The 24,192-nt window shown below is 45.3% G+C and overlaps 1 protein-coding gene across 1 annotated transcript in view; it reads right to left on the reverse strand.

Moving 5' to 3' along the window:
• LOC138248527 (cilia- and flagella-associated protein 337-like) overlaps window positions 1–24,192 on the reverse strand; it is a 513,680-nt gene that overhangs the window by 140,828 nt on the left and 348,660 nt on the right. Inside the window, exon 22 of the mRNA XM_069202182.1 lies at window positions 17,675–17,837. Coding sequence (XP_069058283.1) covers window positions 17,675–17,837 — 163 coding nt within the window. The remainder of the gene's footprint in view (window positions 1–17,674; window positions 17,838–24,192) is intronic.

Consider the following 24,192-nt stretch of genomic DNA (forward strand, 5'->3'; position numbering starts at 1 on the left):
TAAGTAGTCCGGTAGTGGCTGCTCTGGAAGTGACTTGTTGCAGGGAAGCTTACAGTTCAGAGTTAGTATCACAGTAGGGTAGATCCTTTAGCCAGGCAGAGACCGTAGGGGGAGTGCCAGCAGCCTAATGGAGCAACACCTGATGCCTGGCCAAGAGTAGTGCAATGTCAGTAAAGCAACATAATCCTAATGGCAGCGGCATAACATATCCCAGCAGAGCCATCAGCGGATCTGGAGTAAGAGGTTGATCAAGCATGAAAGACAAAGCAGAATGGACGTCCCCCCAATAGGATGCTACCACCCCACAAGTCCATGATAAACGGAGGAAGTGTGTCTGTTTCGCCTGGCATTTAAGGCAACTGTGTGATCTGGTGGGATCGAGTTTGGTCTGCGCCTGAGGGGTAGGGTAAGCCCTGTTTAGGTGTTTATAATGTAGCAATTTATAAGCGGGATATGTGGGGAACAGAGGGCGTCCCTACCAAGGTAGTGCAGTAGTTTGAACCATGCCCACCTAATAGTTGTGAGAATCTGTATTATGGTGGGGCTGCACAGAAGGCCCTGCTGCAAGATAGTAGACAATGAGGAATGTGGTATTTGCACTCATTTAGGATTAAGAAATGGCCATTGGGTATCTGGGTGGTACCAATGGTAAGCATAATGAGCCTGGGCTATGTAATAATAGAGCTGGTGGTCTGGGACACCAAAGCCGCCCTGTTCATATGGAAGTGTGAGGACTTCCCAGCAGATGCAACGCAGATGCCTGGCCCATATAAGTCATCTGAGTAGCCTACGCAGAGTGGTGAAAAATCTGCCAGTTAAGGTGATAGGAATATTTGAAAACAGATAAAGAAAGCGTAGCAGAATAACCATTTTTATGATAGCTATGCACCCAACAATACCCAATGGGAATTTGATCCATTGCTCTATTTGTGTCTTAGGCTTGTCTATGGCAGAGTCATACCTGCACCACATTACATCTGAGCGATCTCTATGGATATGAATGCCTAGGTACTTGGTAGATTCCGTGCACCACTGTAATAGAAATTCAAGGTCACAGTGCACAGTGGCATCTGTGAGTGGGAGTAGTTCAGAATTACCTCAGTTAATGTGTAATCTGGATAAAATGCCAAACTACTGTACCTTTAAAACAAAAGGAGGCAAATAGATGGGGCCATTGTGCACAAACAACAATATATCGTCTGCATAAAGGGAAGTTTACAGCATTCCATGAGGAAATCTATGGCCCCTGTGGAGGTCTTGCTCCTGTAAATGGTGGAACAGTGGGTTGATGGCAGTTATAAAGAGGACGGGAAAAGCGGGAAGCCATATCGTGTGCCAAGTGTTGAAGGAAAGGGCTCCGAGAGTATACTGTTGAGCTGAAGACGGGCCAATGGATCCTTACACAGTAGTCAAATCAGATTACGAAAGCCATTGGGGATGCCCAATTTTGTTAAAGTGGCGTAAAGAAAAGACCATTCAAGAGAATCAAATGCCTTTTCGGCATCTAACAGGGCAACTGCTGCTGGAGTGGTAGGGTAAATCTGGTTAATCACTGCAAAAATAGTACGAAGGATAGTGGAAGTGGAGTGGTGACTGCGTGGGTGAGATTATGCGGTCCATTAATAAAGATGGACAGCTAGATAATACTTTGGCAAAAATCTTAGTTTCATTGTTTATGTGTGATAAAGGGCGATATGAAATGCATATGAGGAGGTTTATTTGATTTGAGCAGCAGTGTGATGACAGCTTTCCATAGTGTGGGAAGATGTGAGCCCTGTTCGAGAGATTCGGCATACATTGCTAACAGATGAGGAACCAAAAGTGGTTTGTAAGCTTTATAAAAGCCTCCTGAGAACCCATCAAGTCACAGTGCCTTAGAGCTGCTTAAGGCATCTATGCCCAGTGAGAGTTCCTCACATGTAATGGGGGCAGCTAGTAGTTGTTAATCAGGTTCAAGCCACACCATGGTTATTTCAGACAGATAATCGGTCAGTGCTTCCTCATTGTCTTAAACTAAATACCGACAAGACTGAGGTCCTCATCTTCTGCTCCACCCCCTCTGCATGGGACGACTCCTGCCACACTGGGAACCGCACCGACACCCACTGACCACACACGCAACCTGAGATTCATCCTGGACTCATCACTATCAATGACCCAACAAGTCAACGCAATCTCCTCCTCCTGCTTCAACACCCTCCGCATGCTTCGGAAGATCTACAAATGGATCCCCACTGAAACCAGAAGGACGGTCAGCTAAGCCCTCGTAAGCAGCAAATTGGATTACGGCAATGCCCTCTACACAGGAACCACAGCCAAGCTCCAGAAAAGACTGCAACACTCCTCCCCTCAGCGCCTTGAGGCCTCACGGGTGAGTAGTGCGCTTTACAGATACTCTGATTGATTGATTGATTGGTGCCTGAGCACGACTTGTAAAGAGATTTGTAATGGGCTGTAAAGTCTGCCAGGATGGTAGCACCAGCTCCGGGTGCAATCAGGTCTTTGTAACTAGGGCACTTATATGGCATGATTTAAAGTTCATAGTTAACAAGCCAATGTTCAGCCAGGGCGCTCAACCTCACCATATCTACGTGCCCTAGCATATTTACCCAAATAAGCAATTTCTTGCATAGTGAGGCCATGAAAGTCATGTAACACTGTAATTCGACCTGTCGTGGTGTGTAGTTCTGCCATCTGCGTCTAGATCATGCAGCTTCCCCTCTACCATGGGATGATCATGCCGAATGCTGTTTAGTACCCCTGGATGCTGTGAACTACAAATTCCTCCTAAATAAGCCTTAAAAGCCTCCCATAGAGTAGAGTATTCAAACACAGAGCCAGTGTTAGTGGCAAAAAATTCACCAATAGCATCTCGGACGTCTGTGCGAAAGACTATCATGCAGTGCATTCTCAGGGACGGGTCAAGGGGTCATGAACTGGTATGTTTGGTGTGGCTTAAACAGGGGCATGGTCCAACTGCATGGGAGAAAGTGTGTAAAATCTGTAAGCCATAATAGCACACCATGGAGCATGTACCAGTGATCAATATGGGTCCACATGTAGTGTGGGGATGAGTAGAAGTATAATCTCGCCTGCATGGCTATTTGTAATTCCACACGTCTAATAGATGGAATGTGTCATCAAGATCTGCCAGTGATTGTAGGGAGTGTGGTTTAGTGGTCACTGACGACCGTGTGGAATCAAGCTTGGGCTGGCATGTGATATATTAGGTCACCTCCCAATATGATGTAGTCTGCCTGATACCGGCTAATCTGCGCAGACATTTCAGTGAAAAACTTGGTATGTCAGTGTTTGGTGCATAAACATTAACGTGAAGAACAGACCGACCCCCAACTCAGTTAACACCATCAAGTATCGACCTGCAGGGTCAGAAGTGCTTCCTACTGCCTTGAAGGGGACACCACTATGTATCAAGATGCATATCCCCAAAAGTCAGAGCTATAGTGGGAAAAATAGTGGTAAGAGTCCCAGAAGAAAGCACAAGTGCACCCTGGTCTGGGTGATAAGTGAGATTACTGAAGAAAGGGCAATTGCACCTCATCACGTCCTACATAGGCAAGGGACCGTTTCCCTTTTCCGGAGTTATTTAGGCCTCTGATTTTCCATGTCACGCAGGAGAGTTGAAACATGGAGTCCCTAGTGATATGTGTAGCCATAGTATCTAGGGGCATCACAATATAGTGAGGAAAAATTTAAGGTCCGGCTTGGTATGTACCGCAAAAGAGGAATGGCTTCAGCAATCAAAAAACACAAAACCACAAACATCCCCTCTCCCCACCCATTCCAGCAATAACAAATGCTGAAGAACCCAATATACCCCAAAATAAATCAAGAGTGCAAAAATATTGGTATACTACTCGTGGGGGGTTGACAATGTACTGAGGAGCAATGCCCAAGTAAGCAGTGTGAATATAAGCAGTAATGATCATCGAGTAAATGTAGAAATGTAAAGGAAAACTTTAAGTAAGGGCCACTTAAGCATGCATGAGTTGAGAGCAAATAATGCACTTAAAGGTATCATGGTGGTAAGCATTCTTGTGTGTCTGAGTCTTAAAGAATCCACTGGGACATGTGGGCATTCAGGGAGTTGGTCGCTGAATCCGCAGAGATGCCAGTACCAGGATCCCTGTTAGGTGGGGTCCCACCAAGTGTGTGCTGCTTGCAAAACTGTACTGTATCCGCAAGGGTGTTCCATACATAGTGCCGACCATTCAGCTCTTCTCGGAGACGAGCCAGGTAAAGTATCCCATATTTGAGGCCATGTTTTTGGAGAGATCGATTGACATCTGTAAATTCATGACAGGCCTCCTGGATCATTGACATATAATCTGAGAGGGAAATGGTGGTGCCTTGATACTGAAGTGCACCCTTTTCTCGGGCAAGGTGCAGAGCTGTATCACAGTGTGAAATTGAGGAACCTAGCAATAATCTGTTGAGGTGGCGCCTCAGGGACCAGAAGTGGGACAAGTGATCGGTGTGCCCTTTCGACCACAAATGTCTGACAGAAGACATTCCACAAAGACATCCACATTCCCAATGTTGGTGGATTCTGCTATTCAAGCAATACAGATGTTATTTTAGTGCAACCCGCCACTAAATCTTCATTCTTGGCGGCTGAGGTTTTCAGGTTTCCTCGATGTGTTCAAGCTGCTTCATCATTTAAACCTTACCATCCTCAATCTCCGAGACTCTGCGTTCTACCCCCTCAAGCATGGGGCCATGTCGATCAAGGCGTTCAGTCATGGTAACCAGACAGTGTGCTGGAGTATCAAATCTAGAGTCAATCGCCTTGAAAGCAGCACATAACTTGGTCATAACTGCAGCAGTGTCATCAAGGGGAGGGTCTGTCACTGTGCGGTCGGAGATATCCATTGCACCGGGTGGGGGGGAGAATGCTGGTGGTATGGGGTTCTGGCAGTTTCAAAGGATAGTTGCTTTTGCCTAGGATCTCCACGTCCCATTGTGACAGGGAGCACTGCTGAGGTGGTAGATACAGCACTTACCGAAATGAAGGGGCATTGTGGTAAAAAATGCTATTGGGCTCCTTATTTAGAGACTGATGGAGTTGGCCGCACTTTTAGGAGCGCAGGCAGCTCATGGTGCAGTTGTTGTAGGTAGGTAATCAATCCAGTAGGGTGTTGATCAGTTGCAACAGCTGTAATATCCTGAGTTCAGACTCTGTCTACTTCTGCTTTATGTAGTGGGCTGATCAAGTTGGGTACCGCGCTGTGGCTGCAAGTAATGAACCCAGTGATGTAGCGGAGATGTAGCACATGTGTATGTCAGCGGGCTGGGATCATGCAGTAGCTATGTAGGCTGTTAGTAGGCCACCAGTTCGCAACAAAACATGGAGGACACCAGTCGGAAGGTCGTAGTTTCAGTTTATCCCAGCCTCCCTTGTCTGTATGAGTGGATCAAAAGCAACATAGCACCCACTCACTCGCACAGGATGGAGAGTCCGAGATTGACTAGCAGGAAGGCAGATCGGATGGGCCAGGGCTCCAGCGCAACCGATTCCCCAGATAAGTATGGGCAGACAGGGCACATGGGGCCCGCAATAATGGGTGAATAGCTTCCAATCTCTGTAATTATGATTGCAATGGCCCCCCTTCCTTACCGCTGAGTGATGCTGCGGCAAGTTAAGTATGGTGGATCCTCGGTAGGGCGGCAGGCTGAGACACGGTGTCTCAATCGGCGGCAATGGCATCTAGTGGGTCGTCACATCGGTAGACAATCCCCGCCATCGCCTCCAAGCTGCAGGTGAGTGTAGTGGAGCCACGCCAGCCAGGGCAGAAACACCCAGATGGTATGGCCCTGGCAAAGTTCCAGGGCCTAGGCCGCAACGCAAGGAGCCCCACTCATCAGTAGAGCTACGTTTGATGAATTGCGCAGGTGAGTTTATAACCACCAAGCGAATGCATGATGTAGTCTGCAATTACCACTGCAAGACAGGCTGCAGCCCTGCATTCAGGCTCACCCTGGGGCCCTGTCCCCTCAGGGCATCTGAAGGCCACGTCAGGCCTTTGCGGGCAGATCTCTCAGCCAGGGTCAAGGCACAGGCTGCATTGGGGCCGCCAACATGAAATATTGCCTTCAGTGTGGATATTACATAGCAAATAAAAGTACAGAGCGCATATTATGGCCAGTAGGTGCGCGATGAGGCAGATTTTTCAGGTGATGCTTAGTGGAGCTTCAATGCCGTGCGGCCATCTTTGTCGCTGACTTGGCCTCGACTACTAAAAAAGGCTTCATATTGTTCTTAATGTTTAAATCTTTATCACATCACTAAAAGATAGCAATCATAAAACGTTTTCACGAATCACGACTCACAGTTTCATAACTGGCTTTTATTATCATGACCGCTATGCGTTCAGTAAGTATAATAGGTCGATGGTGAAGAGATTTCCCAACTTCCTTAAAAGGACGTAAGATATTGGGAAAGAAGGGGAAAGAATCTAAGGTAAGTATACTTCTACCCACTAATGGGGTCTTGTGGGGCAGCCAAACGGAGTGAGGTTTGCCCCCCGGGGTTTTGGGAAAGATGTGCAGTCAAGTATAACTGCCCCTTTAAGAAAGTCTCCTGGGATTTTTAGTTATATTTTATTTCCTAATGTAGTCCAATTAACTGTAATAAGGGTTATTTTGGGTTGTGACGCCACCATTTTAATTTTGGTGACCTGCTGGCTAGCGAGCAGTATAGTCTGTTAGCTTTTTCCCAGTCATTTTATCTTGGTGTCAAGCAGAGTTTGTAGGGTCTAATGCCGACAAAGTAGCGGGGACCAAGTGCTTGTTGCACATGGTCGCTCGCATGTATTTTCTGAAGGAGGTGGTTGGGGAGATGAGAGATGCGGAACCCATGCATGGGGCCTCCAAGCGTGTGGCCACAGTGGTGACAGCCTGTTACCCATAAAGTAACGCAAAGGCTGAAGGCGTTCAGATAATGAGAGGTCTGCTACAAATTGTGTGACTTCTCAGGAAGCTGAGGTGCCTCGAGATGCAGATTGCACCCTTGCCCCTCAGCGGACTGCGTTGGAGCCGCATTGGGGGAAGGGTGGTAAAACAGGGAAGATTAGTTTGAGGGAGGCTGCCATGCTAATAACGGTGGAGCCTCTTCAAGTACTGAGCGGGTTACAGGAAGGGCAGACAACCGCATGGTGCGAAGTGGCACCTCCCTCTCTCAAGGGATTAGAGGCCCATGCACGACAGCAATGCATGCACCAGGCAAAGAATGAGGCACAAATAAGTTGGAGCACGGGCAGTATGGAGGGGCAACTGAGCAATGGAGGCAGAACGGGGGGAGGAGGAGAGACACATATAACAGATCAGAGCACTGCTTCACTGGAAGCGTCTCCCTCCACTGGTGCAGCCATGCTGGAATGGAGTGAGGATGAGGAGGAGAATGACAGGGGCAACTCAAGGGTAAAAGAGATTGCTTTGGGTGCCAGAAGGAAGGAGGAAAAGTGCCATGAGGGGGCCCAGCTCCCAAGAAGGAGGCATAGGGTCATTGAGAGGGAGCTCAGGACAAGGTCCGTGTGAGCTTTGGGCTCGGGCGAGGGGGCATACAGGGTTGCCAGCACACCAATCCTCACCTCTTTTTTTGCAGGTGGAAAAACAGCAGTTTCCAGACTCAGTAGAGCTGGGTGTGGCTCAAATGCAACTAGGTGAAGAGAAGGTTGGTCCCAGAGCGGTTTGCTGGACACCTGTGGGGCATCCCGTCGCAGCCAGCAGAAGTAGGTCCAGGGCGACCTTGGTGGCTCCAATAGCAGACAGGTCTAAGGCGACCTCTGGTGATCTTTGTGAGGATGGTGGATGGGTGGTGCCAGCAGACTGGTACGGTGGGGTTCATGCTGCCCCCCGGGACACCGGGTTTTGGGCCACACAACAGCAAAATGACATGAAGCCTGGGCACTATGACAGGGAGGATAGGGTGCCGGCCCGGCAGTAAGAGACTTTGGGAGTGTCTATGTTGCACTACGGGGAAGAAAGCCTTGAGGAAGGGGAGGTGCATGAGGACAAACGGATGGAAGAAATGGAGCAGGGGACACGGGTGGGGGGTGCTTCCAATGTGTTGTTGTCTAGATCGTTGCAGTCAGGGCAACAGCAGAACACAAGAGACTGAGACGCCGCTGCCAAGGCTGGAAGCACCTGCACAGGCACCAAACTTGGACCCAGGAAAGGGCAATGTGGAGGGCAAGGGTCAAGTATTGGTATCCACAGGGGTGTGGATGCAGGCGGTGGTGCTGAAGTGTAGGGGGATCATCTGTGCGGAGAGAAGGTTGTGACAGATATGGGAGTGGGGTCGGGCAAGGTGATTGAGGTGGTTACTTAAGACACTGAGAAGGGGGAAACAAGGAAAGAGGGTGATAGGGCTGCAAAGTCTGAGAGTGGTGGGTGGGGGGACAAGGTACAGGACAGAGGATGTCAAGGGCAAGAAGGAGAGCCCAGAAACCAAAGAGCTGAAAAAAAAATGCTTTCCCTACATGGGAATGACGAAGCGGTTAGAGGCACACCTCATGCTAACTACTAAAGAAAGGATGTGGAAGAAAGGAATATGTGGAAATGCTCAAACTTCTTCATAGGGAAATGCGTTCAAAAGAAGGGTCAAAAGAAGAACAATATGAGCTGGTAAAGCACCCAAAAGTTCTTCTGACTATTGAGAATTGTACAGCGGCGTTTTTAAACTCCACCAGCATTTATTGTGAAAAATTCCCATAACGCTGCCTGGCCCTGTTCAAATATATTGACGTAATCCTCAAGGCACAGCTGACATTTGGTGGGTATGCTTAGGCTCAGTATAATGAGGAATTTTGGGCACGGCAAGGTTGAGATCCCAAAGCTAAGTGGGGGAAGCTGGATACTGACTTATGGCAGCACACTATGAGTCCAGCAAAATTGGGTAAGACAATGTTCATGGCCAGTGGCTTACCAATAGTTTATAAGCCCTTTCTAGGGTGCCCCACCAGAGGGGGGGTGGGTCAGTCAGTGAAAGGTGGGGATGGGTCAAAAGTAGCCTGCTGGTACTACAATTAGGGATGTGGACTCAAGGCATGAGAGTTTCTAGTGCGCAGGCCAACAGGCGCTCATAAACTGCTTTGGGAACACAGGGGGTTCTCAAGGGCAACCTATTGGCCAGTGGCACAGTTATGCAGGTGGCCAGGGTTCACAGCAGCATCCACAACAATGTTTTAATAGAGGGGGTTGAGGGGTACAAGGACCAGCCGCAAAAGGCTGGAGTACTGTCTGTATCTCTATGACCAGCGACTTGAGGCATAGATTTTGAAGGAAGGATTCCAAAGGGGTTTTCATCTGGGGTATGAGGGTCATAGGGTTTAAAGATGGGTGGATAATGTATGCTCTGCTAAAGAGCATAAGTAGGCAGTGCAAGATAAACTAGACAAGGCGGTGGCAGAGGTTAGAATGGCAGGCCCATTTCATGATGGCTTAATGGAGAATCTGACTGTGTTACCACTTGGAACAGTGCCAAAGATTGAAACAGGCCAGTGTGGGTTAATTTAGCACTTGTCATGGCTAGAGGATGGGTCGGTGAATGATTATATCCCAGAAGACGTGGTCTCAGTATCTTATTCCTCAGTATACTTTGCCATGTCCTTGGCAGTAGAAGGAGGACGAGGGACCCTGATGATAAAAAGCGATGTGAAGTCAGCCTTTCGACTGCTCCAGGTACATCCGGATGACTTCCAGCTTTGCTGTGCTCTATTTGAATGTTTCAGCCCCTTTTTACAATGGCTTTTTACATGGCATACGGGTCACTGGCTTGTGACACATTATATGGATGACTTTTTCTTTGTGGGGCAATTAGTTTGGAGGACTGCCAGCTAGCGCTGGTAAGATTCCAGGAACTCATGGATGATTTTGGGGACCCTCTCGCACCTGAAAAAATGGAGGGCCCAAGTATAGTTTTTTCTTTTTTGGGGATTCAACTGGATACGGACCAGCCTTCCACAGGATAAGAAGGAGGCTATGCTGGCATCAGTGGAAAGCATGCTGGCTAAAGAGAAGGTGAGAGTCAGAGAAGTACAGGTACTGCTAGAGCATCTCAGTTTTGCTTGCAGGGTAGTAGGGACAGGTAGGATCTTCTGTAGGTGGTTAGTCCTGCCCTCTCTGGGGGTACCCTGTTGGAATATTGTGTGTGCTTGTCAGCTGGAATTAAGGAGGATCTGAGGATGTTGTCTTTCTTTTTGGAGTCTTTCAATGGAATACCATTGGCCAGGCAAGATGAGATGGCATGGGATGTACAGAGTTTTTCAGATGCGGCAGGAGGACTGGGGTTGTGCCTGTTTTGGCAGGGGAGGTGGTTTGCGGAGGAGTAGACAGACCATTAGAAGTATAGAGGTAGAAGCATTGTGTTCTTGGACCTTTTTCCACTGGTAGTGGCAGTCATGCTATGGGGCACAGATTTGGCACACAGAAAGGTACTTTTAGACAGTCAGCCAGGAATGAACCAGTGTTAAAATTGTTGATGGTGTTCGTGCAGGGTTGCCTGCAACATGACATTTCTTTTAGAGCCCATCACATTCTGGGGGTGGAAAATTACATTGCGGATGCTTTGTCTCGTTTGCAGTGGGAGAGGTTCCGTGGGCTGACCGATGAGGCAGACAGATGCAAGACACCCATACCGGCAGAATTGTGGTCATTAAGCAACAGAGAGTGGTACAATTGGTGGTAGGGTCACTTGTGAAATCTACTAAGAGAGCATATGGCCAGGCCTGGGCAGAGTTCTTGACATCAGGGCCCGACATCGGGGGGGAAGTTCAGGAAAGGTCTGAGGATGTGATTCAGTTTATGTTGGATTTTATGGATAAGGGACTGTCGAAGGTAACCACTGCAGGTAAACTAGCCTGCATCGCCTTTATGGTAAAGCTGTTATAGGGGTGTGCTCTGTCGGCAGAGGAACAAGGGCAAAGAATGATTGAAGGATAGGCAAGGGAACTAGGTCAAGTAGATGGGGTTAGAAGACTCCTTTCAATGGCCATTTTCAGCTGTACATTGTGGCTGCTGCCTCAGATCCTGCATTAATGTCATGGATTTTCTCTAGGGTGTTTCGACTGTCAGCGTGTTGTGGAAGATGTGTCCTTGAGCATTTAGTTGTGTGGCTGCTCAGCTTTAAGATGGACCAGACAGCACAAGGCAAGAATGTTGTGCTGCATGCTGTTTCAGACTCTGTGATTTGTCCAGTAGCGAGAGGAGCAAAATGGGTGGTGCTATGTGAAGAGTGCAGAGGGATGGTGTTCCAGCGGAGGTCGGGTCCCAGGGTTTCCCCTTTTAAGCTTCTTTCTATACTGTGCAAGGCCCTAGCAATCTTGGGACTCCCCTGCGTTTTAAGGCACTCACTTTTTCAGACTTGGCGCATATCATGCAGTAGGATGGTGGTGATCCAACTTCTTTAAGAGGTACGTGTGCGCACCTGGGGAGGATGAATGTGCTTCTTCGCCTTCTGCGTGATATTTACATCTTTTTCTGTTGCAGATTCTGTATTGGGACATTTTTATATGGGTGGTAGGACACTCTTTCATCAACTGGGCCGAACATCAGGCGATACATAGAGGAATGGTGTTGAGCTTGGGTTTTAAACATCATGAGTTCACAGTGACCTGGAAGGGGAAGGGAGGCATGAGCTAGCGGGAGCTTATAGGTTGCTTGAACAAGATGCTGGTGGGAGGAAAACGCCCAGATTTCATAATGTTGCACTTGGGAGAAAATTATTTGGTCCAGGCGAAGGGAGTGGTGTTGATGATGGCCATGAAACAGGATTTGAATGAAGGCTCAGTGGTCCAGTTGCCATGTGCTATGGACAGAGTTTATACCACACAGACATTGGAGGGGGTGCAGCGAAGCCTGAGGAAGGTGACAGGTTTCATAGGAAGCTGAATAAGAAGATAAGTTGTATTTGCAGGGATCTGGGTTTTGGCAGGGTCTGCTACTCGGACATCAAATATTACAATGTTGAGTTTTTCTGTAGCTATGGTGTACATCTCTCTAGGTTGGGGAAGGAGTTACATTTATTGGAAGTAAAAGAGGTAGTGGCGAGATCTTTTTGGTGATTGGCGAGATTGGTGGACATGAAAAGGAGGTGACACATAGGGTGGCGGTGGCATCGAAAGTTTGTACAGAAGACTACAGAACGTGGTGTTAAATTTGCATTGGTAAAACACAGGGAATGGGTGGTAGGCAGGACGTTAAGATTAAGAAGTAATTGATCATAGGATAGGTATTTAGGGTTAAGATTTACAGTTATAGGAAGGAAGGGTATGTTAAAAGTTGGAGATGTTTAAGTAAGAAGAAGATGCTTACTGGGGAGGGGCCTTTGGGAGGGTAGTAATGGTGGAAGGGGGTAGGTTATGGTCAGCAGATTAAGTGCTAGTGAGGAGGTAGTTTGTAAGGCCAGTTAGCCTAGGTTTCTGTTTGTTAATGTGTACCTGTTTTAATAAAACTGCCTTGTTCACACTTATAAGAGGGTCAGTATTTTATCAGCACTCCATTTCCCAAATGAATCAAATTAAAACACAATCAATTACAGAGGCCCTCCTAAATAACAAGAATATCAGCAAGAAGGCTTCCTGCGAAAACCGGGTCACACAAATATAGCCATTAAAGGAGTCACCAATCCCAACACATAGAATGATGTATAGAATATAACACTCACAAAACAGGTAGAGCCCTCTGGCGAAGCAACACAATAGAGCCGTGACCATGCCCAAGGATGGAAACAAGGTGCACTCAGAAGGCCAATGTATTTGTATCCTATACAACTCTCACCACAGGAGAATATACAGTGCTAGATTCATCCTCAAATCTGCCACAACAAGGAGAATGATGTCATATGCTAACAACCGCCCCTAGAGATCCAAAGCAGCAAATGAGAAACAAACAGGCTCGCTCTACAATGAAATGGAGGAGCAGAAATGTCTTATTCCGGGCTAGAAGAACTGCTCTCTACCAACTCAACAACTTTTGTTAAAAGTGCACCAATGGTGAAAGCACAACATTATTCACAGACACGAATGTTTAGCTTCAAGAAGGTCCAGAATGCTCTGTAGATAAGAGTGTTCCACACATATCGTTCAAACAGATGATTACATGTTTCCTAATCAACCCAATTAGTTCAATCTTTAATAACTGAGGATTCTCAGTGAAAGCTGATCTGCTTGTTAAGGATGAGACCGAAATTTACTACATACCCGAATCGCTGATGGCCACAATATCACACAGAACACTCCAATAGAAAGCAATAAAATAAAGAGACGTGCAACAGTTGTTAAAGGAAAGTGGCCACAAGCAGAGCGGACATAAAAACTGGTGAGTGGCATATAATGTCCAAATGGAGTCATTATATAGGATAGTAATCACGGTAGCAGCAGTGTTTAACCTGCAGAGCAACATCCCAGGACAGATCCCCACTGCCTCACAAATAAATTGCTTTAATTTTTAAATAGAAGCTTTCTGGATATTGCCTAAGCTTTTGGCCCCAACTTGAGACTAAAGTCTTGAATTTAAACTAGGTGGTGGAAATGAATGCATGATTTTATGCTTTAATTTGGCACCACTCTATTATACGTTGTTTGATTTTTCCTCACTTGGCTTTACCAGATGTGAGAGAACCAAACAAGTTTTACAGCTGGAAAATCGTATTAGACATTGGCTGTAGCTGCTAAGTCTCATTCTGCATTTTTTATTTAACATATGAAAGAATAAAATGTTTCACCCTGTTGTAAAGAAAACGTTGCCCCCCCCCATACACCCACCGTTATCCCAACCCATGCACAGACCCCTGGATGCATTTACCACCTGCTAAGAGAAGATGGTAAAAATATGCAGAGAAAAAAAAACAATTGAATGGTGAATTCCATGTGGCTTTAAATAAGAAAAAAAATGGCCTGCATGGTAATTCTCAATTCAATGAGGTTTTATTCATAACTGCACAGTACTGATTGATATTACCACCATCCAACTCGTAATTAGGGCCTACATGCTAAGCACCTATAGGACCAAGGCATGGATTCACGTTATTGGGAGACATTAGCCCATATCTGGATTGTTTAAACTCAGAAAAAAAGTGTGGGAAGGCTTACGAGGCACGTACAAGGATGGTGTGAGAGCTGCCCATCTCATAGGCAACGTTTTAAATTGACATCATTTTCTAGAACTTTCACTGTGAGCCACTCATGAACTAGTAGTGTGCTACCCAACACCTATATAAAATGTATCACACATCCTTACAACACAAAAGATGGGTGTAGCTGAGGATATAAATAAGCATGGGCTTGAGTTCTGGGCCTCAGTTGTAACACAATACCAATGCGTATGATTATCAGAAAGTTGGTTATAAGTTTGGGAGCGAGTACCCATAACAATTTAATAAACACAATTTGGTTAGGCTACAAATCAGTTGTTTAAGAACTCTAATCAACCAGTCATTGCTATTGCACATGCACTACCCCAGAAAAATGCATGCTACATTCAAGCAGTACCAAAGCCAAGAGGATAAAGCATTCAAATTCACAAACCAAATAGAGAAAAACTTAATGAGTACAAACACGTCAACATTATTGAAGTATAATACTGGGAACCAATTTTTGAAAGTTTTAAGGCTAAAAGCACACCGCATAGAAAAAGTAAAATGCCATAAAAAAATATCAGTTCATGGTTGACTGGGAAGTAGGCATGGTTTTGGTCCAACCATGGCAGAGCATAGGTCAAATATACCATGCGGGTCACAACTTTTTCACTTATAGACTTCCAGTGGCATGGATCCCTCATAGTCAGATACATCGTAATCGTTGAGGTGAATTCAAATTTAGTAATTTTTTTGGTTCTCAGAATCTTCCATTGGTGCAAGGCCGGAAGCTATAGCTGTCAGGGCTCCATGATGACTAGTACCCTTTACTACAAGGCTCAGCGGAAACTGTCTTCAGTATGGCCAGATTCTCCAAGTGGGACTAACCTAGAGAAGTCTCAGCACTTGGCTCTGGTTCTCTGAAAATGGGATAAATGACTAAGGTGGTCAGAAGACCGGCAGGGACAGGCTGGTGGTACATACCACTACATTATGAGATTGGCTGCATGTGCCACCGGGCCAGAGATGTCTATCTCCAGACCAGCGGCTGACATAGTACCGCTCATGGCATTGTGAGCCGGCCTACCACCATGGTTTTCGCTGCGTTAGCAATGCCACAAAAACCATGGCGGTAGGCCCTACCAGTGACAGGGAATTCACTCACCTGACGCTCCCCTCCCCCTTCATTCATACTCAACCCCTCACCCACCCGATACACAAACTAACACCTCCACCCCCCTCCGATCCACTCACTCACCTCCCCACCCCATACACACACACACCACACAACTGACACCACCCCCCACAGCCACACACACACACACATCACCTCCCCTCCCCACTACAGTCACAGCAGCCCACACCTCCCCTTCCCACATACACACACACAGACACACACCACGCATACACCCATTCACTTACAGTGACACACACGTATTCATTCACACACTGACATACACGCATTCATTCATGCATACTTCCAGACATACTCACACACATTCTTCCACAGAATCACACTGACATGCAGACTCATCACTTCACCATTCTTACACGCATTCACTCACACGCATACAACCATGCAAACAACACAACACACACAGACGCATTCACACACACACTCACATGTTCATGCACACACACACACACCCCCTGTCCTCCCACCCCAATCCCCTGTCCGAAACCCGACTTACCTTGGGCAAGGAGGTCTTCCGGCAGGGAACGGGAAGGGGCGCTGCTACCGCCAGCAGCGCCCCACCAGCAGAACACCGCCAGGCTGTATTACTGGTCATAATACGGCTGGCGGCGTTCTACTGGCGTAGCAGTGCTGATGTTAGCAATGCCAGGTTACCACCTTCCGCCACTACGAACACTGCCGGATTTTGGATTTCCGCCCTCATTGTGGCAGAAGTCAGGCAGTGCTCATAATATGGCAGACGGATGGTAGCCGCTGTGGCGGTAAGTTGGCGGCCGTCACCACGGCGGTAGGTGGGATGTACCACCGAGGTTATAATTAAGGCGTAAGTTCCACTTTTCTCCAACTGCTGACAATAGTCACTGGGCAGCCCTCTGGTCTTACGGAAGGCTTCTAGGCATCATATATTTCTCTTGCTGGGGTCCTGCAGGGTCTAATCTTCTGTGGCCAGCTGAGCACTCTTGGGGTCAGGAGTCCACCAACTATTTTTGTCTCAGGGGCAGGCAAACAAGAAGTCAGCCACTTGACCTTTCAAGTTCAAGTTCAAGTTCAAGTTCCAAAGTGCCAGCAAGGGTCAAGGGCCCTTCAGTTCTTTTCTTCCAGCATGGATGTCTTTCTTCAGGTGTTATCTTCTGTGGTCCAGGAATGTTCTGAGGAGTTGCTCGTGAGGTGCTAGTATTATCCTATACACTAGTCTGTGGTTGTAGAATTTCCTACAACCAATCGTGTTTACTTTCTTGAACTCCGGACATCACCTTTCAAAGTGCATCCTGTTTGCTTTACTGTAAAAATTAGCAGAAGCCCTAAGTCAAAATTGGCTAACTCCTTCTTCTATCTTGAGGGCTAAGGTTTTTCCTTGGCCACTCCCCTGTTTAGATGAGGTATTCTTCCCTCTGTCAGGATCAAAGTCTGTTCTTCATCCTGCTGGAGTTGGAGTCAGAAGGTCTGGAATGCGTCTGGATTGAATGGGACCAGATCCGGTCATTCCCATTTGGCATCTCTAAGTCAAAAGAAGAAGTGTGAAGGCTATCCTTGCTTCTGCAATTCAGAAGATGGCTAATCCCCATTGAGTGGTTGTTATTGACAACACCCCTGAATTCTTGAGCTCTGGGGCAGCTGCCTCTAAGGTAAAGGCCATTAACTCTCAGATAGGAACATGTATTGAGCTTATGGATTGGGGAAGTTTAAATCATTATTCTATCATTTTCCCCACGTGAAGATTTGAAGTAAATACTTGTGTTGAAGTCCTAGCCTAACCTACTCAGTGAAACCAGCTTTTGGGTATTATTGTGCTATTCCTAAAATGTAGTGTACCACATTAAGCATCCAGCCATGTGGATTTAAATGCACACTGCAGCTGTAACGTATTAATAAATAGAAATAGGTTTTCCTACATGGCAAAATCACTTTTCCCTGTCATCTGTTGCAGCAGTGCTTTAAAATGATAGCAACCATTGTTCTCCTGCCTTTTTTGCCATATAGGTGGGTTGTATGAGCACACACCAGAGTCCACACATGACATTTAACGTTCATGCTGTTGGGGCATATTCTGTGCCATTTACCATGACCTTATAGGAAAGTTGAATAAACCTTTTCGGTGAAACCAATTTCAACACCACCATTTTAGGACAAGAGTGCACACACTTTGGCACTGAATAGTATTTGTCACATTCCAAGGGCTGACAATGCAGAAAATACGGATTTTCTACAAAGATTATTTTATGTGTTTAGATCTATGCAGAAAAACAGCAATATTAATATTGCCGCAGAATTGGAACAGGAATATCCAAACAAAACTGCACCATTTATAAGTATGGTTACATGTTTACTTGGTATAAATTCTCAGTAGATTTATTTATGCATTATCAATGTCCTTACATACTTACGTTCTCGATTGGTAGAGTGATCATGAGCAGATGCAATAAGTCTGCAATATATGTGGCCAGAGATCATGTTCCAAACAATTATTTCACCATCATAACTTGAAGTAGCAAGAAGATCAGGTGGGCATTGAGCAACACACAGGACATCCTCCTTATGACCGTGACTCTAGGAGAAAAAAAAGAAAAACAATCTCAAAAGAGTTTAAGACTTTCAGATTCCTTTTGGATCCTGTTTGGATGCAACATGTTGTTTTCTTGCTTTGCTCATGTCTGTGATTGCTTTTAAATAAAGCAATCTTTTTTTTTAAATGCAGCCTGTTTCTCTTAAAGGAAAATGTGATACGTTTAAAAAAGAAAAATGAAAAGTTTTCTTTTTATTTTTTAAGAGCAGGCAGTGGTCCTTTGGACCACTGCCTGCTCTTAAAAAATGTTTTTGCATGAATTCACAAAGGGGTCCCTTGGGGATCGCTTCCCCTTTGTGAATGGGTTAGCACCAATTTGAAATTGGTGTTAACTGCGATTGTTTTGCGATCGCATTCACGGTCACAAAACAATCATACATACATCTCAGATTCTGTATTAAGAAGGGATGCCCTTGAAATGCCCCTTCCTGATACCGAATCAGTATGTAGTCACACATCCAAGGTGGGGATTTTTTTTTTATTCTTTTATTTAGCAATATAATGCAAAAATGATATTTTTCAGGAACAAAACTGCCAAGAACACAAAAGATGTACTTATTAAAGGTGAAGTGGGAAGTCTTTACCAGGGGAGTCGCAAATCCAATTTGCTATTCCGTAACAAGTTACTGAATCGCAAATTGGACTTGATGCATACCAAAATGCATTTTTGCAATGGCATGTTGGGCCATTTGCGATCGCAAAAATGTTTGATACATCTGGCCCCATATGCTGAGAACTGTTAGTAATACACACTTCTTGTTGTTTCTAGTCCACACTAAAAGGTCCAGGGAGTACATACCCTCATGTGCAGTGTCGCAAGGTAGCAGAGCAGACCTACTGGTGTAAGTCTATCTTTTTCTTGTTTTATCTCAACACCCCTTCCCCTCGGAGACTGTGAGTAAATTAAGGCTATGGTTACTTGTTTAATTCGCTGCCCAAGGTGGGATTAGAGGTCCAGCATCATCTTCATGGTCAGAACCAGGTGAGTGCATGACATAAGGCAGTAATAAATTTTATTTCTAGACTTGATGTCAAAAGATGTAGGCATTCTTGTTTAAGTGTATAGAATGCCATCTATTTTGGGGTTGGTCTTAATCCACTTGAATCCACTTGAATGCTATTTATTGCTACACTCATAACTTAGGTAGACCGCGAAAGGAAAATTAAAATATTCATTTCTGAAAGTCTTTGAAGGATGCTGAAACCTTTCTCTTTAGGTACCCTGTATTGCGTTCATATTTTTGTTTACATATTTGCAAATTCTCTCCTTTCACTGTCCGTTAAGGTAAGCTGTATGATGTTAATCATTGGAGTTACTTGACCAAAGAAGGCAATCTTTTGCAGAAATATAAAACAATAAAAACAATTTGGGGATTTTTTAAAAAATATTTTATTTAGCAATATAATGAAAAAATGACATTTTTCAGGAACAAAACTGCCAAGAGCACACAAGAGTTGTGCTGCAAGAGTTGTAATTATTAAAGGTGAAGTGGGAAGACTACCAGGGGAGGCTTACAAAATAGTGGGAGGGGATTTTATCTCCAGTTTGACTATATCCTAGTTGATGTAAGGATGTGGCTCTATGTCTCTGATATGACGGTAGTAGCCAGGCATGATAGTGATCACAGTGCCCTGGTTCTCGACCTAAATCTCCCAGTCTGTTAATTTGCAGTGACCTGGAGTGCCCAGATTGATAGCAGGCTCCATTTAGCATCTAACACGTAGAATCAAATGGAAAAACATAGCACACTCCCAAGAAGCATTACAACCCATTTATCAGTTGGTAGGTTAAAGTTTAGAAGATCCGAGTAACATTCCTTCATGTGAGTATTGCAGACTGTTCCACGAGGATTGCAGAGGTCTAGTCACACTTATTCAAGCAACATTTCTATTTAGAAGTTTAAAAAGTTGGGGCCAGAAGCAACCCTCCTACGTGATTTAACAAGCAGTGCAGAATAGCCAAGCTGGCTTTAATCAATGCAACTAACTCGCATTAAAGCTGTGAGAGCTGCCTATAAAAGAAAAATGTAATTAGTGGAAAAAGTACATGGGACCAGGCTAGATGGGAAGACTTACTTAGTGCCTCTAAGCGTATTGACCAAACTTCATTCTGGAATATTGTGTCTACAGGGAATGCAGAGGGTGTTTGCACCATAGGAAATCATTATTGTCATAGACATTTGGAATGCACACTTTGCAAGCATGTACACTGAGTCACAAATTGATGCTTCTTCATCAATTATTGTAGGGAGTCAAGCTAACCTAGGGGTAGAGGGGCCATGAGGAGATCAGACGTACTCAGCCAATGTCCCTCATAAAGCCTCTGGCATTACTAAAAACCCTGGGGACTAACTTCTGGCAGAAATAGAAGTATTGGGTCCTTACTTCACATTGCTTTTCAATGCCATCCTGGAAGGGATGCCCATTCCATATTCTTGGGCACGGGCTGAAATAATTCCAATTAATAAAAAGGTTCCCCAATCACAACCAATCACAGACCTATTAGTCTTAGAGACACCGCACAAAAGTTATTCTCTAGAGTCATCTTGGGAAGTCTGCAAGAGTGGATGGAGGCCAATGAGATCTTAAGCCCCTGGCAAGTTGGCTTTGCCAATGCACTTCTACTATCGATCAATTGTTTAGGCTGAAGCTACTTTACTGGAAAACTGTATTTCTTGAGGGAGGTAGATTATATCTGGTGTTTGTAGACTTGAGGTCTGCTTTTGACTTAGTCCTCAGGAAAATTCATTGGCAAGGGTTGTCCGATATGTGTGTGCCACACTATCTCAGCATAATTTTCGAAAGACTTCATGAGTGGAATTTAATGCATGCACAGTGTGGCAGGTTGGGTGAAGTATCTGAACCTTTTCCAGTTAACAGAGGGGTAAGACAAGGCTGTGCCTTTGCCCTAACACTATTCACCCTGTTTGTAAATGACCTTGTTGTTCATTTGAATTTGTGCGATAATGATGCCCCTAAACTGAATAACAAGAAGGTGCCAGTCCTAATGTTTGTGGACAACATGCTTCTCTCCATGTCACCCATGGGCATTCAGAACGTCTTGGAAAAGTTTAGCAACTTCTGTGCACAGAGGGAACTGGAAATAAATGTGGGCAAACCAAACTTATGGTATTTAATCCTAGTCGCTCAACACAATCAAATCCCACATTAGACGGGATTCCATTAGAGCAGGTCCATGCTTTTGAGTATCTCGGGTTAACACTGAATGAGCGGATGGACTGGTCAGCTCACATGTCTAAACATCGACTTATATTGGAGCAACACACTGGTGGGTTGTTAAAGGTGTTTCGGGGGTCCTTTTTCAAACCTAATTCCCCGGTGATTTGGATGCACACACACCAGACATTGGGATATGCACTCTATGGGGCAGAGCTCTGGAGCCACAAGACCGCCAATAACTTGGTCTTGCCAAAGAACAGCTTTTTGAGGCAAAATGCTTTGGGAAGTTGGTATTTAATAGGGATTGTATCTCAGTCAATGATCTTGCTATCTGGAGATCGTATGTCTCTCTGGCTGATGTCAGGGCCACATGTCTTTGGAATAATAAAGCCTTTAGTCTGCTGAGCTTTTCAAAGTTTACATTAGAAGAGGCGATGAGGAGCGACAAGTCTACCACTTTTATCCCTTGTGTGCGGGGGAAAAAACCTGTCCGCAACAAGTTATCATTTGAGTAACTGAAATTGAATAAGCGATTCCTTGCTTCATTCCAAAGCAGTTTTGATCGTTCAGAACCACATAACTTCCATTAGAAATACTGGACGAATCAAAGGGATGTGAGTACCCTTCAGAAAGCACGCCAAATTTGTGACAAAGGCTGTGCAAGCAAACCTGCTTACAGATAATAGAATGACTAACAGTACTCTCACATTCGCTTATGCTAAGAAAGACCTCTGTTTTGTCATTTAGACACTTGTAACCGAAAGGCAACATCTCCTGTATGAAACTATCTCCTAGCTGCTCAAACATGCTGTAAAAGGGGTCAGAAAAATGGAGGAACACACTGGTACTGTTATAGAATGATTTATTAAAGTAATGTAGAGTAATAATAGTCTCTTAATCAGTTTGTTCTGTTTGTCTTGATTATTTTTCTTCAGTTTGCCTTCTTTGTGGATCTTCACGCTTTTCTTCTCTTGTTCTTTTCTTTATCCAGGGTCAACTTAGGAGGAGCATGCAAAGAGAAGAAGAACACAGGAAGTGGGTAAGTATGTCCTCCTTTTGTTCTCTGTTCCTCCCTTTCCTAGTTCCTTCTTCTATTCTCTCTCTATTTCTTCTTTCTGGTGCTGACTTCTCCTTGTTTTCTCTCGCCGTCACCCTCTATCCTCTTCTGCACTTCTTGTTGGCCTTTCTTCCTTCTTTCTTTTCTCTCTCTGTTCTGCTGCAGTTTTTCTGTCTTTTACTGGCTTGATACAACTTCTTGAGAGTGTTCTGTCTTTTATTTGTTTTCTTTGTTTTCTTTTCTTAATTCAATAAAATATATTGATGCTTTAAAATAAAGACCTATGCGCGTCCCTGTTACTGTTGTTTCTGTTCTGTTTGAGTGATATACTCTCACTCAAATATATGCTTCAATGCCCACAAATCTTTACCATCCGGTAGGATAACGGGAAAGAAAACAAAACAAGTGTGATAATACAAAAAAAAATACTGCCACTTAGCCCGTGCTCCAGTCCTTGGTTATTTGTGCTATTTTTCTAGCAAATAACTAAATACCTACATAAAGATAAAATGAACTAAAGCAAACAAAACAATTTCCCACAACAAAAGTACCCCGTTCCTTTCTCCCTCGCCACCCTCCCGTCCTGTACCTGGTTAGGCCACGCTCTCCCAGAACAACTTTCGCAGTTGTAAGAATGTTATACCTTGCTTCTTTCTTGGCCATTATCTGTTGTTGTCTGGACAAATTAAAAGCGTAAAACAATTGAGTAACATTAACATGTATCCACAGTGTGCGGCCACTTTTGAGAACCTGCAGTATCCAAATTAACTGCATGATAGAATGCAGCTGCCTTTGTCCAGGTTGTAAAAGGACACATCATTCTGATTGATGTCAATTGCAAAAGACACAATATTATTTAGGTGTAAATTTTGTTGGACAGAGTGTTTATGCCTTTATCGATAACAGTTAAAGCCTTTTCCATGTTTTCTTTATCAATCTGTCTTAAACGGGCAGCAGCTTCCATCTGGGAAAGTTTCCAGATCTCGTTTTATATATGGCATATAGGAAACACTTTAAGAGTGACTTTCTAGGTCCCAAAAGGATAACGTATAGATTGACTTCCTCAAACAGTAGACTAAGGTGTTCTTTAACAGATTTTAAAGTAGAGGAACACAGCCATTATTAGCACAGTTTACCCACACTGTGGGTCTCATTACGACCCTGGCCGCCAAAGCAGCGGTCCGGCCTCCACATTATGACCGTGGCAGAGCCGCCGCGGTCAGACCACCGAAACTGCCAGGTTGTCGCCAGCCTGCCGCTGCCGGCGGTCTCAATTGCAGCACTGCCCCAGGGATTACGAATGCCCTTTCGGCTAGCCTTTGCCTGGCAGTAGCCTAGCCAGGCAAAGGCTGGCGGAAAGAGGGCACCGGTGGCCCCATGGTGGCCCCTGCACTGTCCATGCACTTGGCATGGGCAGTAAAGGGGCCCCCATGGACAACCCTGTTGCGCTTTTCACTGCCCAAATTACGGACAGTGAAAAGCGATATGGATGCTGTCGCACCTGACACACCACCACACTGCCGCCAGCTCAATTATGAGCCGGTGTCAATGGTAGGGCCCTGTTCCCCGCTGGGCCGGCGGGCTCCCAGCAGGCAACTCTTAATAGGGCCTGCAGGCAGAAGACCGGCGTGGCGGTCTTCTGTGCGAATGAGTTTGGCGGGTGGCCTTCGCCACCCAACAAACTTATAATGAGGGCCTTTATGTAGTAATGGTACCGGAGTGTTGAGCCAAGACAAAGCGAGGATCTGGCCGGCTTGTTGTGATACCCCCAGAGGAATTTACAAAACGTGCCTGGCACTCATTTGTGTCTCCTGGCCACAATAACCACCCACAGGGTCTTGAAAATGAGCAATTAATGGTACCATTCTGAACCCAAGGAGTTATTTGCTCTTCAGTGAAATTTGAAAATGTTTGCCAGTTGGGAAATTTAGCAGGAGAGGGGATTCTGGGCACGTTTAATTATTTTATTTTTGCTAACCCCAAGCAAGATGTTTGTTAGATGGTGTCATTTAAAAATATAATTTGTAAAGGAATAAGGCATGCTCTAAACAAAGCTTCCCTACCCTGTATTTGCCAATCTTTTGTTCCCCGCGCACTTTCAT

This window comes from Pleurodeles waltl, chromosome 8 (genome assembly GCF_031143425.1).
Source record: "Pleurodeles waltl isolate 20211129_DDA chromosome 8, aPleWal1.hap1.20221129, whole genome shotgun sequence".
In the NCBI taxonomy this organism is placed as follows: Eukaryota; Metazoa; Chordata; class Amphibia; order Caudata; family Salamandridae; genus Pleurodeles; species Pleurodeles waltl.